The sequence below is a fragment of the Tauraco erythrolophus genome, chromosome 3 (assembly GCF_009769465.1).
Source record: "Tauraco erythrolophus isolate bTauEry1 chromosome 3, bTauEry1.pri, whole genome shotgun sequence".
NCBI classification, from domain to species: domain Eukaryota; kingdom Metazoa; phylum Chordata; class Aves; order Musophagiformes; family Musophagidae; genus Tauraco; species Tauraco erythrolophus.
The window spans coordinates 89987075-89999090 of record NC_141467.1 but is presented as its reverse complement, the minus strand read 5'-3'; the positions used below and the strand labels follow the sequence as shown (position 1 = coordinate 89999090).

Genomic DNA, 12016 nt, shown 5'->3' with positions numbered 1-12016 from the left:
TGCCTGTTCTCCTTAATGTAACATAAGCTGCAAATATAAAAGGGCCATTTGATTTTTGCTTCTGTGGACAGCACATTTTTTGAGCAAAATTATTTCTCTCTATTATTTCTCTCTTTAAATACTAATAATTTGCTGATCTTCATGCTTTCCGGTAACACGCCATTCGTTCTCTTCACAGCTGCTTCCATATTGAACAGCTACTGCACCGTTATTAACAGTGTTTTTAAAGAGCTGGCAGAGGGCCTGAATGTCTGCTCTGGGAAATGTTTTTGTTGTGTTACAGTTTTTCATTTCCTGTTTGAGAGCAGCTCGGATGTTTTTATTTGCATATTCTCCCCATCACAGCACTGGGAGAGCTTAATCCAGCCTTTCTGCATTTATTTGTGCAGGGTGGTTTTTCCCTTCCCCCTACTTATTGCTGAAATGACCTTTTATTAAGATGTCATCCAGTTCTAATAATTCCAGTGTAATCCTACCAGATTACTATTAATACATCATTTTCCCCACCTGTCTTTCTGGACAAGTAGATTAATAACTAATAGGCAAATGCAGTTAAAATGGGAGCTCTGCTTTTTCCTTCCAGCTGTAGTAACGGAGCAGGCACCAAGACTTTTTTTTTAACCTTGGCACTGTGTTTGCCAGCGCTCGCAGGCACGGTGTGATCTGTAAAATCTTAACTTCTTGCAGTAACCTTCACAGTCAGAGCAGCCTTCCCTTTCAAAAAGCATCGTTGGGAATGAGTATTGATTTTATTTCTTGCTCACACACATATGCACACGCACGCAAGGTTGCACATAATGCGATGAAATGAATGAGTTTATAGAAAAAATGCCATATCACCACTGTAAAGTGACTTTGATCATGGGTTTGCTGTTGATAACAATCCCAGGTGTGATTAATACACATCTGTGTACAGCTGGAACAGGTAATGTTCATTATCCCTCTACTTACTGGAACTTAATGGAAAAGTAATGAAAAGAAAGAATATTCACCTCAAAAGATGAAATTTGATGCAATTATTTACCATTGTGGAATAGTGACATGATCAGTTAGAAAAGAATGTGCTAATACATGTTTTTAGCTTCTGTCTTTCATATTTGTTTTGCAGGGAATATTTTACCTAAAGTCCTGTGTTTTACCTAAAGAGCCCATAGCGGAGGAATGTAAAGTACCATTTTCAACAGTCTGACCATTTTCTTCTGTTCCACCTTGCTGTAGTAGTAACTCCTTTAAAAGCTCAAATGCTTTATTATAGTTAGCAGTGTCTCTAAGATGAACGTCGAAGAGATGAAGACTTCAGAGCGCAGAGATTGTCCCATCTGTCACTGCACCCTGTGGAGCCATGGTCCTGTTGGACACAGGGTCCAGACCTGGGTGCAAACAATGCAGTAAAGAATTTACTGATTCTGGTGGAAATTTTTTGCATATACATTCTTAACATCTCAAATTTTCTTCAGGAAAATGTTTCATGTGAAATCATTTGATTCAGGAGCATGTGAAAGCAAATAACAATTACCACCACCTCTTATTATTTTAGGTATAAGCAAAGTGTTATGGTCAGGAAGGGGCGGGATGTGGTAGAATGCAGGTACACTTCAGAAGGAGCTGGGATGTACCAAAAACAAGACACAGCCCAGGTATATGCTTTTACAGCTAACGACTTAGGTAAAAGATTTATGAGAAACGAGTGTCTGAGAAGAAGGTGGCCTAATTTGAAATCACAAAAAAGTAGGTGCAAAAGCACAATTCTTCATTCCTAGAAAAAATGAACACAGATCAGGAACATATCCTAGATGCCTCTCTGATGCTGTGAATAGCCCTTGTAATTGAAGAAAATGGCAGTTAAATTCCCTTGATAATGTCAATTTTCATTGTCAAAGTGGTGTGCTGGAGGCCTTGGTCAAGGTCCTAAGTTAAACAATGACACGTTCGTACATCGGTTTCCCTCCAGTGTGGAAGAGGGACTTGGGAATGAGGGAAGACATAGAAGTGAAGCCCTTCCCTTCTGATCCAGTGAGCAGTTTAAAGGCAAAGCATTGCAGCAGGACAATTTGGGTTCTACTTTTAAGGCAACTTACACCAGAATTAACATGTTGATTTAATGGAGAGGGGAAAGAAGCAGCAGTGTTTTCCCTTGTGAGTAACAGGTGGTGTGGGAGACATTATTCCTTCCACCCACAGTAATTAGTAAAATGTGATTTGATCCACAGGCTCCCAGAAAGTGGAGTCTTATGTAAGATGTTGCAATGTTTTCCTTAGGACACTTAGTGCCGCCATGCTGTGGTAAGTGCAATTCCAGATCCCGTTAATATACTGTGAGAGTGGGGGTTATTATTGGACTCTGAAGACCTGCAGGTGCTAGTTTGTTAAAATGCTAGTCCCTGAAAAGCTTTGTGCACGCGGGATGTATGGAGGAGCTCCTTAATGTGCCACGCCACAGCACTGTGGAGGGGGAGCTTTTCTACTATAAAGCAACCGAAAACTAAGAGAAAGTGGAATTAAAAAAAAAAAAAAAATCATATATGCAGTACCAGAGGTTATAAAGGGTTGTGTCTCATTCATTTTACATCAAGGCTTTGACTGTTGACACACGCATCTCTGTCGGACAGGAGCGCCGAAGCCGTGCAGCTCGCTAATAGAGGAGAGGGCTTGTCAGCAGCATATTAATTTGATGAGATTGCCTTGTTTTCTGAAGCTTCTGACTATATTACATCTTGTATTACAGATTCCTTCTACAATCAGGTCTATCCATCAGGATAAAATCCTAGCACTTAGACAGCAGACACAGTTCTTGTGGGAGGCTTATTTTTCTTCAGTTGAGAAGATTGTATTGACTACACTAGAGGTGAGTAAAAATTGTCTGGGACCTTGCCGAGCAGCGAGGTTTCTGTACCTGTCCAGCTGCTCCTGTCTTCAGCCGGTGTTGGACTGCGGTTTTTGTGACACACAATTGGTCACTGGGAAAAAAAACTCGGCATCTTGATAAGTTTTCTCCCCTAAGGAAATACTTTCTTCATTATCGGAATCCGCATTAGAAAACTGACACAGTGAAAAATGGGAGCTACCCGACACGTGGAAAAGTTGTCATGTGTGATCTTGCCTTTGCAAAGCTTTATGGCTTATGAATCACTATCCTTGTCATTGATAGTGAATGTGTTTCTTTAAGAAACCTTTCCGGAATTCATTTTGGAAAAAATATTACTGTAAACTCTTCCTTGACCATTCCTTAACACTTCGATGCCTTGTGACGGGGCTGTTGGTCCGGCTGAAGGAAAAGGAGAGGCTTGTAAATCACGGTGTCTTATCTTCACACACAGGGTAAGAGAAAGGCCTGATCATCCGTATAAAATATTAATAAATAATCATAATTAGACTGCTATTAAACAGGGAGACAGATGATCTCAATTGTGGAGAGAATCCTTTCTGAATTCAGAGACGGAGGAGAGATGAAAGGCTCTTTAGAAGTAGGGCCCAGGCTACACTTCCAAAAGCAGGTTTCTCTTCTAATTGTTTCGCAATTTTGCACATAAATTTTTTACACACTTTTACCACTGAAAGTGACTCACTTTGTAGGTGCAAATGCATTCGTCTTATGCTAATGCTTCTGCAATTGCATCCGTCTTTGTGAACAGTTATAAAGCTCCACATTTCCTGCTGTGCCTGCTTTTCCCTGAAAACTGCAAATGAGCACGGCTGCCTGTAGTACAGGTTGCCCGTGGCTGATCTACCTCCAGCTGCTGCAAGACAGTCCCTTAGGCTTTCCTGTGCCAGTGAAGAAAACCAGCCAGGGAATGTTTTTGGAGCCCCTGGCATAGCTGTCCTCGCAACGCTCTCCTCGCCCTTGGAAGAGCATGTCTTCATCTGAGCTGCCCGTTGGGAACTGCTCTGCATTCTCAGACTCCCCATAAGCACCGATGAGGTGGTGGTAATTGTCACAGCCCTCACCAGGATCGGACTCACAAAGCTGGAAGACCAGGTGCCTGTGCTCACAGTCTAATTTACCCGTACAGAAGTACCCTTGGGGAAAATCAGGTACCTCCTGTGTCATCCACCCCTTCCCTGCATGCACCCCGTTATCATTGGGGGTTGCTAAAAGCAGAGGGGTGCATGATTCTCCTCACTGCCCCTCTCCCGCCTGTGCTGGGGCTGGTCTCAAGGGGATGTGACCTGCAGCCCCCACGGCCTTGGTGTCCATCGCATCGAGCTCCAACCCTTACAGATGTGTCTTTAGCGCTGCCCTGGGACACGGTGGCCCCTGTGGCTGCAGGTGCCCAGGGGACAGCAAAACCCAGAATAAAGCTGAAGCAGCTGGGCAACCAGCAAGCTGGAGTTTCCGCTCGGAGGGGAAAACTAAAGCAAAACCAAAAATCTTCCTGGAAGGTTTAATTTGATGAAACCGAACAATGTATGCCTGGTGTTGAAGTTATATTCTGGGTTTTTTCATTTGTTTGCAAGGGTGCTTTCGGTTTGAGGGGTGTTTATTTTTTAATTCAGGACTCTCAGAAATTTTTGGGACAGCTAAGAGGGATTCTGTTCTTGTGAACAGATAATTGTTTCACATTTCAACTTGCCTAAGTAAAGTCCTGAGTTAACTTTCCTTAGGAAAGGAATAGAACACTTGAGAGTGATTTTTGGTGTCGGAAATCTGCAAGCAGTATATCCTCTACTTAACATCTGGTGCCTGGAAGTAAATTCCTAGCAAGGTTGTTTTTTTTCTGGTGGATGTTATCTATCTTCTATTGTAACACTGTTGCGTCAGAGTGCTCTGATGATGCTAGATACCATGAGAATAATCACCTGCCTCCTGACTGCAGTGCTGGTACATGTCCACATGTGAGAATATCAGTACAGAAAAAGTCTTCACCAACTCATATGTCTGCAAGGACATCATAGCTCTTCTCTGCCCTTTATCCTGGACACCTCTGAAAACATTAATTCACTTTTTAATGTCCTTCATCCTCTCACAGCATTTGGTGGCCTAAGCCAAACTGCTCATAGCCCAAAATGAGGAGTTTGAATCATTTGGCCAGCAACCCCATATTGCAGACACAGAGGAACAGCCCAGTGCTGTGGACATGGTGTGGATTAGGAAACGATGTTCATGAAGGTCTGCCCCGGCAGGCGAGCGTCAGCGCCGACAGCGATGGGATGCTGCAAACACTATCCGGACACGTGCTCCCATGTATCTGCACTTTTTCAGCTTGGTCTTCTCTGAAAACAAACCCAAAACGTCCCTAAATCCCTGCGCAGCGTGCCCAGTCCTCTGCTCAGGAAGAGGAGGGGAGAGGGATAGCACAAAGTGCAGACAAATGTTTGGTGCTTGCCTGGGGCATGTTGTGAAGCAGCAATGATTAAGGCAATATGTGAACTTTTTTGAAGTGTGAGGATGAGGGAGACAAAAATATTGGACTCTTAATGAACTCCAAAAAGAAAAGGGAGATCTCACCAGAGATCCTAACCCCTTCCTCCTCTGATTAAACTTCCTTTTATGCCTCATCATTGAAGAGACCGTGTAGCTGCTGTCCGTCTCTGCAATATGTGCAGTGCTATACTCTCTGCATTTTAATTGATTGGTCCTCCATGTTATCTTTTTTTATCTTTTTCTGTTCTCTTTCTGCCAAGTTGTCTTTTCTCCTCTCTGCCATGACAGACAGCTAGGTTTCTTACATAGACCAGGAGCGTGATAAATTAATCTTCCATTTGTTAACTGTGATAAATCACCGAGGCCAGCTCCCCAGCCTGCTGCGGATCCGCACCGGCGAGCTTTGTGTGCCTGATGTGCACCGAAGGCTGCGTGTGCTGCATGGCACCGGGGGCCTGCTCCGTGCTGGAGCTGCGCTCGCTCCGGGTGCGCTGGGGCGGCATTGAATGGGAGCCATGTGTTTCCCCTGCAGCCTTGTTGGCTACCAGCACAGTGGAAAACTCCACTGTCTGTGAAAACCTCCTGACCATGTAAATTCGCAGACTTCTCCTTATCTGATTATGCCGCCGCGGTTCTGAGAAAGCAGGAGGAAGGAGCTGCAATGTTTAGGCTTTCTGGTAAACACTTGAAAATACGTACTTCTAGGTTCTGTCTTTGTTTAGTGGCATAACTTGCAGATGGAGAAACACCAGTCATGGTTTGGTTTTTTTTTTCCTTTCTCCGCTACCATGTAGGAGATCTGACAACTGATACACCCAACTTTCAAACAGAAATATTCAAATACACTCTTGCCAGTGATGGAAATACAGGCCTAAGTCTGTTATTCTGAGACCAAAAAAAAGGTTAAATTAACTTACTCATGTGAGCAAATTACTGCATATTAGCTATGGTAATTGGCTGTAGGCAAGATTCAGACAAGCATGCAAACACCTAACATTTGCCCCAGTTTAGCAGTACGTATATTGCCACCAGCAGTGGATTGTCTAGCACAATGTGTGACTGTGTTTTAATGCGGGTTCTTTTGTCATGGCAATCAAGAATTCCAGGAAAACCACTTCTTGTGGCAGCACTTATTCATGTTCTGTATTGGCCAAATGTCCCTGAACTCAGCTGCTTGCAGAGATTTTAGCTTGTCTAGTCTCCAGCAGCTGCTTTTGTTTGGCTCGTGTTGGATCTTTTTGCTTGGTTTTGGTTTTCCTATGCTGTGGGTATATACCTTCTTTAGTTCCATAGATTTTAAGGCCAGAATGAATGATGAGGGATCAGATTTAGTGCAAATTCAGAGTCATAGAGTTTCACCTATGTATGCCTATGTTAAGGCCAGAGATGGTAGGTTAGGAGAACCAACACATTCTTGGCACTTGAGCACTGTGCAATGCATAAACTGCCAGTTACATGAAATCTCCTTGGGAGATCGCAGAAGATGAGCTGCAGAAGAAGGCAAGGCAATCCTGCTTAGCCAACTTAGAGGAAAATTCTTTCTTCACCACCCCATGGCCCTTTGCAGTGTCCCACCTCCAGACCTGCCAACCTCTGATGCTCTGGGGGAAGGCAAATCTGTAAGAACATGTAGCCCAACAGCAGATTGCACTTAGCAAGTTGCATCTTACTTGGAGGCTGAATTTGTCCAGTTAAAGCTTCCCAACGCTGAGTCTTGTTAGGCCTTTGCAGCAAGTTTGAAAAAGCTCCCATCGGTGCAAGAAACGCTGTGGTTCTTGCATACAGTCATCCGATGCGGAGTAACTGCAATTAGTTTTACAAATACATGCTAATGTACATACAGCCTTGTATCTTTTTTTGTGGCTCGGGGCATTCTAGATGCGAAAGTAGATGACCTAGCAATCTGTTCTGACCTTAAAAATCTAGGAATCTGTGTTGTGGCCCTCTACAGAGACAGACAGTAGTTGCCAAAAGATCTTTTTCTGTTTCATCCAACAAGGTGCTGTTATAAAACAGAGGCGTCGAATCAGTAATGTATCTGAATGCTAATATCCCTTTATAATTAAGCAAAAATGAATAATTAGTGCAGCCTGATTTGCTGAAAGTCTTTGTGGTTTTGAATGCTCTCATTATCTCAAAATAATACCTAGCTTTGTAATGCCATCCTCAAATAATTATCTTCTGTGAGTTCTGGGTAGTAAAACTGACAATGAACTAATCGGGCTTACAACTGCTAAGATACTCTAATGGAAAAAATATTTGACTTGAAATACAAAATGCAGTGAATTGCAAGGTCCCCATGTCCAGAGGGACTAATGAGGTGCTCTGAAACCTATTGCACAAAGCCCGAGCTGCTGAAGTGGTGTCAGTGTGCACGTCCTGTGTCATTTTAAGAGAGATTAAGCAGGAATGTCTAGTTATTTGTGTGCCTCAGCTTTTGCAGAATGGGTGATGATTCCAGTCAGCTGGAGTCCCTGAAGCTTCTACCAGTGACTATTACAGTCTATTTAAAAATCATCGCCTCTCTTGTTTTCCAGATTATTCAGGACAGAATATTTAAGCACATATCACGTAACAGCTTAATATGGAACAAACATCCTGGTGGGTTATTTGTACTGCCACAGTATTCCTCATATCTGGGAGATTTTCCTTACTACTATGCTAATCTCGGTGAGTGAATCCTTGCTATAATCTAGTGGTACTTGGCATTTCTAGTGGAAATTTGGAACTAGGTCCTTGAATAGCATGTGCCAAGTGATTTACCATTCATTTCTAGTTAATGATGCCCTTCGTTTATCCTGTCTCAATCTTCCCTGCCCACTGTAGACTGGAATGTCTCTGACTCATCAACATGCATCATGTGCCTTTCGCTTGCAAAGATTGTTTTTTAAAAAATCTATGTCCCTTCATACTTTTCAGTCGCCAGTAATTAATGCCTGAGTTACTGACCCATTCATGGCCCAAGGGGACATAAGAGGAATAGCTTTTTGCTTGCTTTGTTTATTTGTGCTTGGCAAATTGGAAAAGTGGTAATTTACCCATGACACTTGTTATTGGAGTGCGTAGTTGGTATGGATTTATTCTCCATACTATGTGTCTTTGTACGGATTCCACTAGAAGGAATGAATAGGACGTAAGTCGTGGCTCCTTCCTGAAGCAGAGTTTAAAAGATGAGTTCTGCAGGGGAATGTGCCTGCAGGCTGAAGTGATGCTGCTTACCAGACTGCTGCTACTTTTGGCTCAGCCTGTGCCATCCCACTTGTGTGGATCTGTACTAAAAATTCACAGTTACCATGTTAAAGAGGGAGAAGTTTTCTGTGGGAATTTTGATGAAAAACGACTATGACCCCACACAGATGAATTTAGATAAGAGTGAGAGCAGTAATGAAGGGTAGACACCAGTAGGATCTGTTATTTCAGGCAGGAAAGGAAATCATAGCGAGACAAAAATATCAGAATGGAAGGCAAGGATGCAAGCAGAATTATCAGCTCAGGCGGTAATTGAAGATGCATGTGGATGGGGATTGATCCAGAAAGAGCAAAAATCTGACAGAGACTGTAATGGAACTGAGGAAACTGAACAAGTCCCTGGAAGTTGTGGAGATAATCTGTAGAAAACATCAAGCATCCAGAGCCAGGCAGCAAAACAAGAGCCAATGTCAAGGAAGACATTTGGTTGAACAAACTAGATGGCAGTATTATCTGTGAGACAAACTGGATGAAAGAAAGAGATTGCAGGACATCCGTGGAAATAGTGAGTAAGAAAAGGCAGTAATTGTGTTGGAGTCAGGGATTTCAGAGGGTGTGGGAATTAAAGGGAAGTGTGATCTCTCTGAAGCATCTGGTATCCTAGTGTCCAAGACGAAAGGAGATGGCCTAAAACAATATGGCAAGGTTTGCATTAAGTGCGAGTTATTTTTCCATCTCCAGAGTCCTTTAATCTGTACTAACTGGGGCAATTTTGTCTTTACTGAACAAATAATGTCTTCACTTCAGGTCTGAAGCCTCTTTCCACATTCACTGCCGTTATCCACGCAGTAACTCCCCTGGTTTCCCAATCTCAGCCTGTACTGAAACTCCTGGTTGCTGTAGCCAAGTCCCAGTACTGTGCACAGGTAAGCAGTGCTGTTGTTTGACTGTCAGTCACATTGGAGACAAGACTACTGTCCCAGGAGTGAAGAGCCTACTGACTTCAGATGTTCTCAGTCCTCTTTCAAACCCTTGATTCAATTCTGGTGTTTCTTTTCTCTGAGATTTCTATTGTCTGTGACCTACGTGTATGGGAAACAAAAGTTCTGAGTATAGTGGGAGTGGAATAGAGACAGTAATTAAACTCCTTTGTTTCATGAGGCAGGTAAAATAATGACTGTACTTTAAAGATCAGGACTGTGTGTGCTGCAAACTGCAAAAGGATGTCTGTGCCTCAAGAGCCCCTACATGATCTTCCTTCCTCCCACGGCGGCTCTTAGTCTCAGCAGTGTGAGGATTTTGGCTTCTCTAAAAGAAACCCTGGGGAGTTCAGTAGGAGCACCCTCTTACAGTGGACTGTTGCAAGTGGTTTAGCCTTGTAAAGTAAGCCAAAGTAAACCAGAGACATCCGTGTGACCTGGCCTAGATAGAGACTTCCTGAGTTCCTGTCCAGCCTGTCTTGGCTTAGGAGGACATATATTGTAAAGAGTCAGGATGGGTGAAATTACTGTAGGAAGTGTTATTTTTACACAAATTTGTATCATTGTTGATTTTGAAATTCCTGACTTGAATGTAACATTTCTGTCTGGAGATCTGAGTCTTTAGGGTTTGGACTGCTTTGTCACAAAGGTCTCTGATCGTGGTCCGATATTCTCTTTCAGATTATTGTTTTATGGAATTGTGATAAACCCCTCCCAGCCAAACACCGCTGGCCTGCCACTTCTGTGCCTGTCATAGTCATTGAAGGAGAGAGCAAGGTAGGTGGAGAGAAACATCGTAAAAGATTGGCGTATATTCTCCAGTGGGATCAGAATTTATTTTTCCAGTTGCTTTGGTGAAAGCTTTGTAGTTCCCCACGGTGTGACAGCTCCTTTCTGTTCCTTGGCCCTTTGTACCAGCTTGGTCACAGGTTCGTGTTTCATGCATGAGGCCCCATACTCTCAGAAATCATCAGCATGGCCATTAATGCCATGAATCTGAGATTCACAGGTGGCACCTGGTTCTGAAATGTGGACCTGAGAGTAGGTAGTGCTGGCCCTATCTTTGGAGATTTCTCTCTCTCTGCAGGTGCATGAAAGTAGTGATGCAGCTGGATTAATTGAGTCTGAGCAGTCAGATGCAAGACTTGGGGGTCAGCTGTGGACTCAAAAGCAGAGGAAAAGATGAGAATGAATGGTGTTAACGCACCTTTGAAACGTACCTTCTCTCCTGGCCCTGTAGGGTACTGCTGCCAGTGATGGGATCCCACCACCAAAAAAATGGAAGGGACAAGGAACACTTGTGTGGGAACAAAACCACTGTGTTATCTCTTGCCGTGCAGCACACTTGTTTGTTTGCACTTCCACAAAGTCGAAACAGACACCACCCACATGAGAAAAGAGGCTTTTTTAAAAACCCACACTGAAGTGGATGATTCCTTTCCAAATGCAGGCCTGAGAGAAGCAAGACTTCTTGCTTCTGGACTCTGACTGAGACAGATTTGGGCTGGTCCCCTCTGCGATGTGTGTCAGCTGGCTCTCGAGCTCTGCGTTTGCAAAGGGAACTTGTAGTTGCTGTGGCTGTACGATCCTGTTTTGAATTTATAGTCCTGTCTCCTGTCTTTTCTCCCAGTCACCTTGACAAGTGGAAAGCGAGAGCCCTGCAAGGTTGGCAGCTAATGGCTCTTGCCTTAGCTAGCCATGTAAACAGTATCAGGAGAGTTGCTGCAGGGCCAAGAAAGGCTGTAGTGATTTCTGAGTCTTTTGAACGTCGTGGGCTTTTTTTCTTTCTTTTTGGAAAGCTTACAGAGGTGAGATAGAGGAGAAAATCTCTGACCAGTTCTACAGTGTTTGTAGAAATTGGCCCGGGCACTGTTTAGATTACAAACGAGTCTCCTGAGTACACAAAGGTGTGTTTATAGTGGACAGTCTCTCCCTTCTAATATCCCAACGTATGCCAAATGGCTTCTTGCGTGGAAAGCTGTTTGTTTGGACAAAGCTTGCAGAGCCAGAGCAGTGCAATTCAAAGGTTGCACAAAGGAACTGCTTTTCATCTTCAGACTGCACTGAAGCGTACTGGCAGGCACAGTTACTCCGTGCAGGTGATCACAGGGGTCTGCCTTTGCCTAACTTTCACTCTTCCCCGTGAAACCAAGATATATTATCACACCCATTTTACAGGAGGGAGTTTTAAGTACAAAAACAAATACATGGGAAGTCCTGACTGTTACTGTTTGACAATTTTTCACAATCTGTAAAAGAGCTGGGGTGAGAACGCTGGTCTCCTGCCAGCTGCTTGCTCTGCTTTGCCTTTGCGTAAGCGAAGCAAAACCATCAGTCCCTGCCAGATCACCTCTTCCTCACTGCCAGATCACCTCTTCCTCATAGCCACCGCCCCGGACCGAGGCTATCGTGGCGGTGGAGGGATGCTCTCCAGACAGACTCAGTGAACCTCCTGATTATAGAGACAGAGATTTCTCTGAATCAA

The 12016-nt window shown here is 43.7% G+C and overlaps 1 protein-coding gene across 1 annotated transcript in view; it reads left to right on the top strand.

Moving 5' to 3' along the window:
• EXT1 (exostosin glycosyltransferase 1) overlaps positions 1-12016 on the top strand; it is a 185352-nt gene that overhangs the window by 161568 nt on the left and 11768 nt on the right. Inside the window, 4 exon segments of the mRNA XM_086609534.1 lie at positions 2726-2845; positions 7900-8032; positions 9359-9477; positions 10213-10308. Coding sequence (XP_086465660.1) covers positions 2726-2845; positions 7900-8032; positions 9359-9477; positions 10213-10308 — 468 coding nt within the window.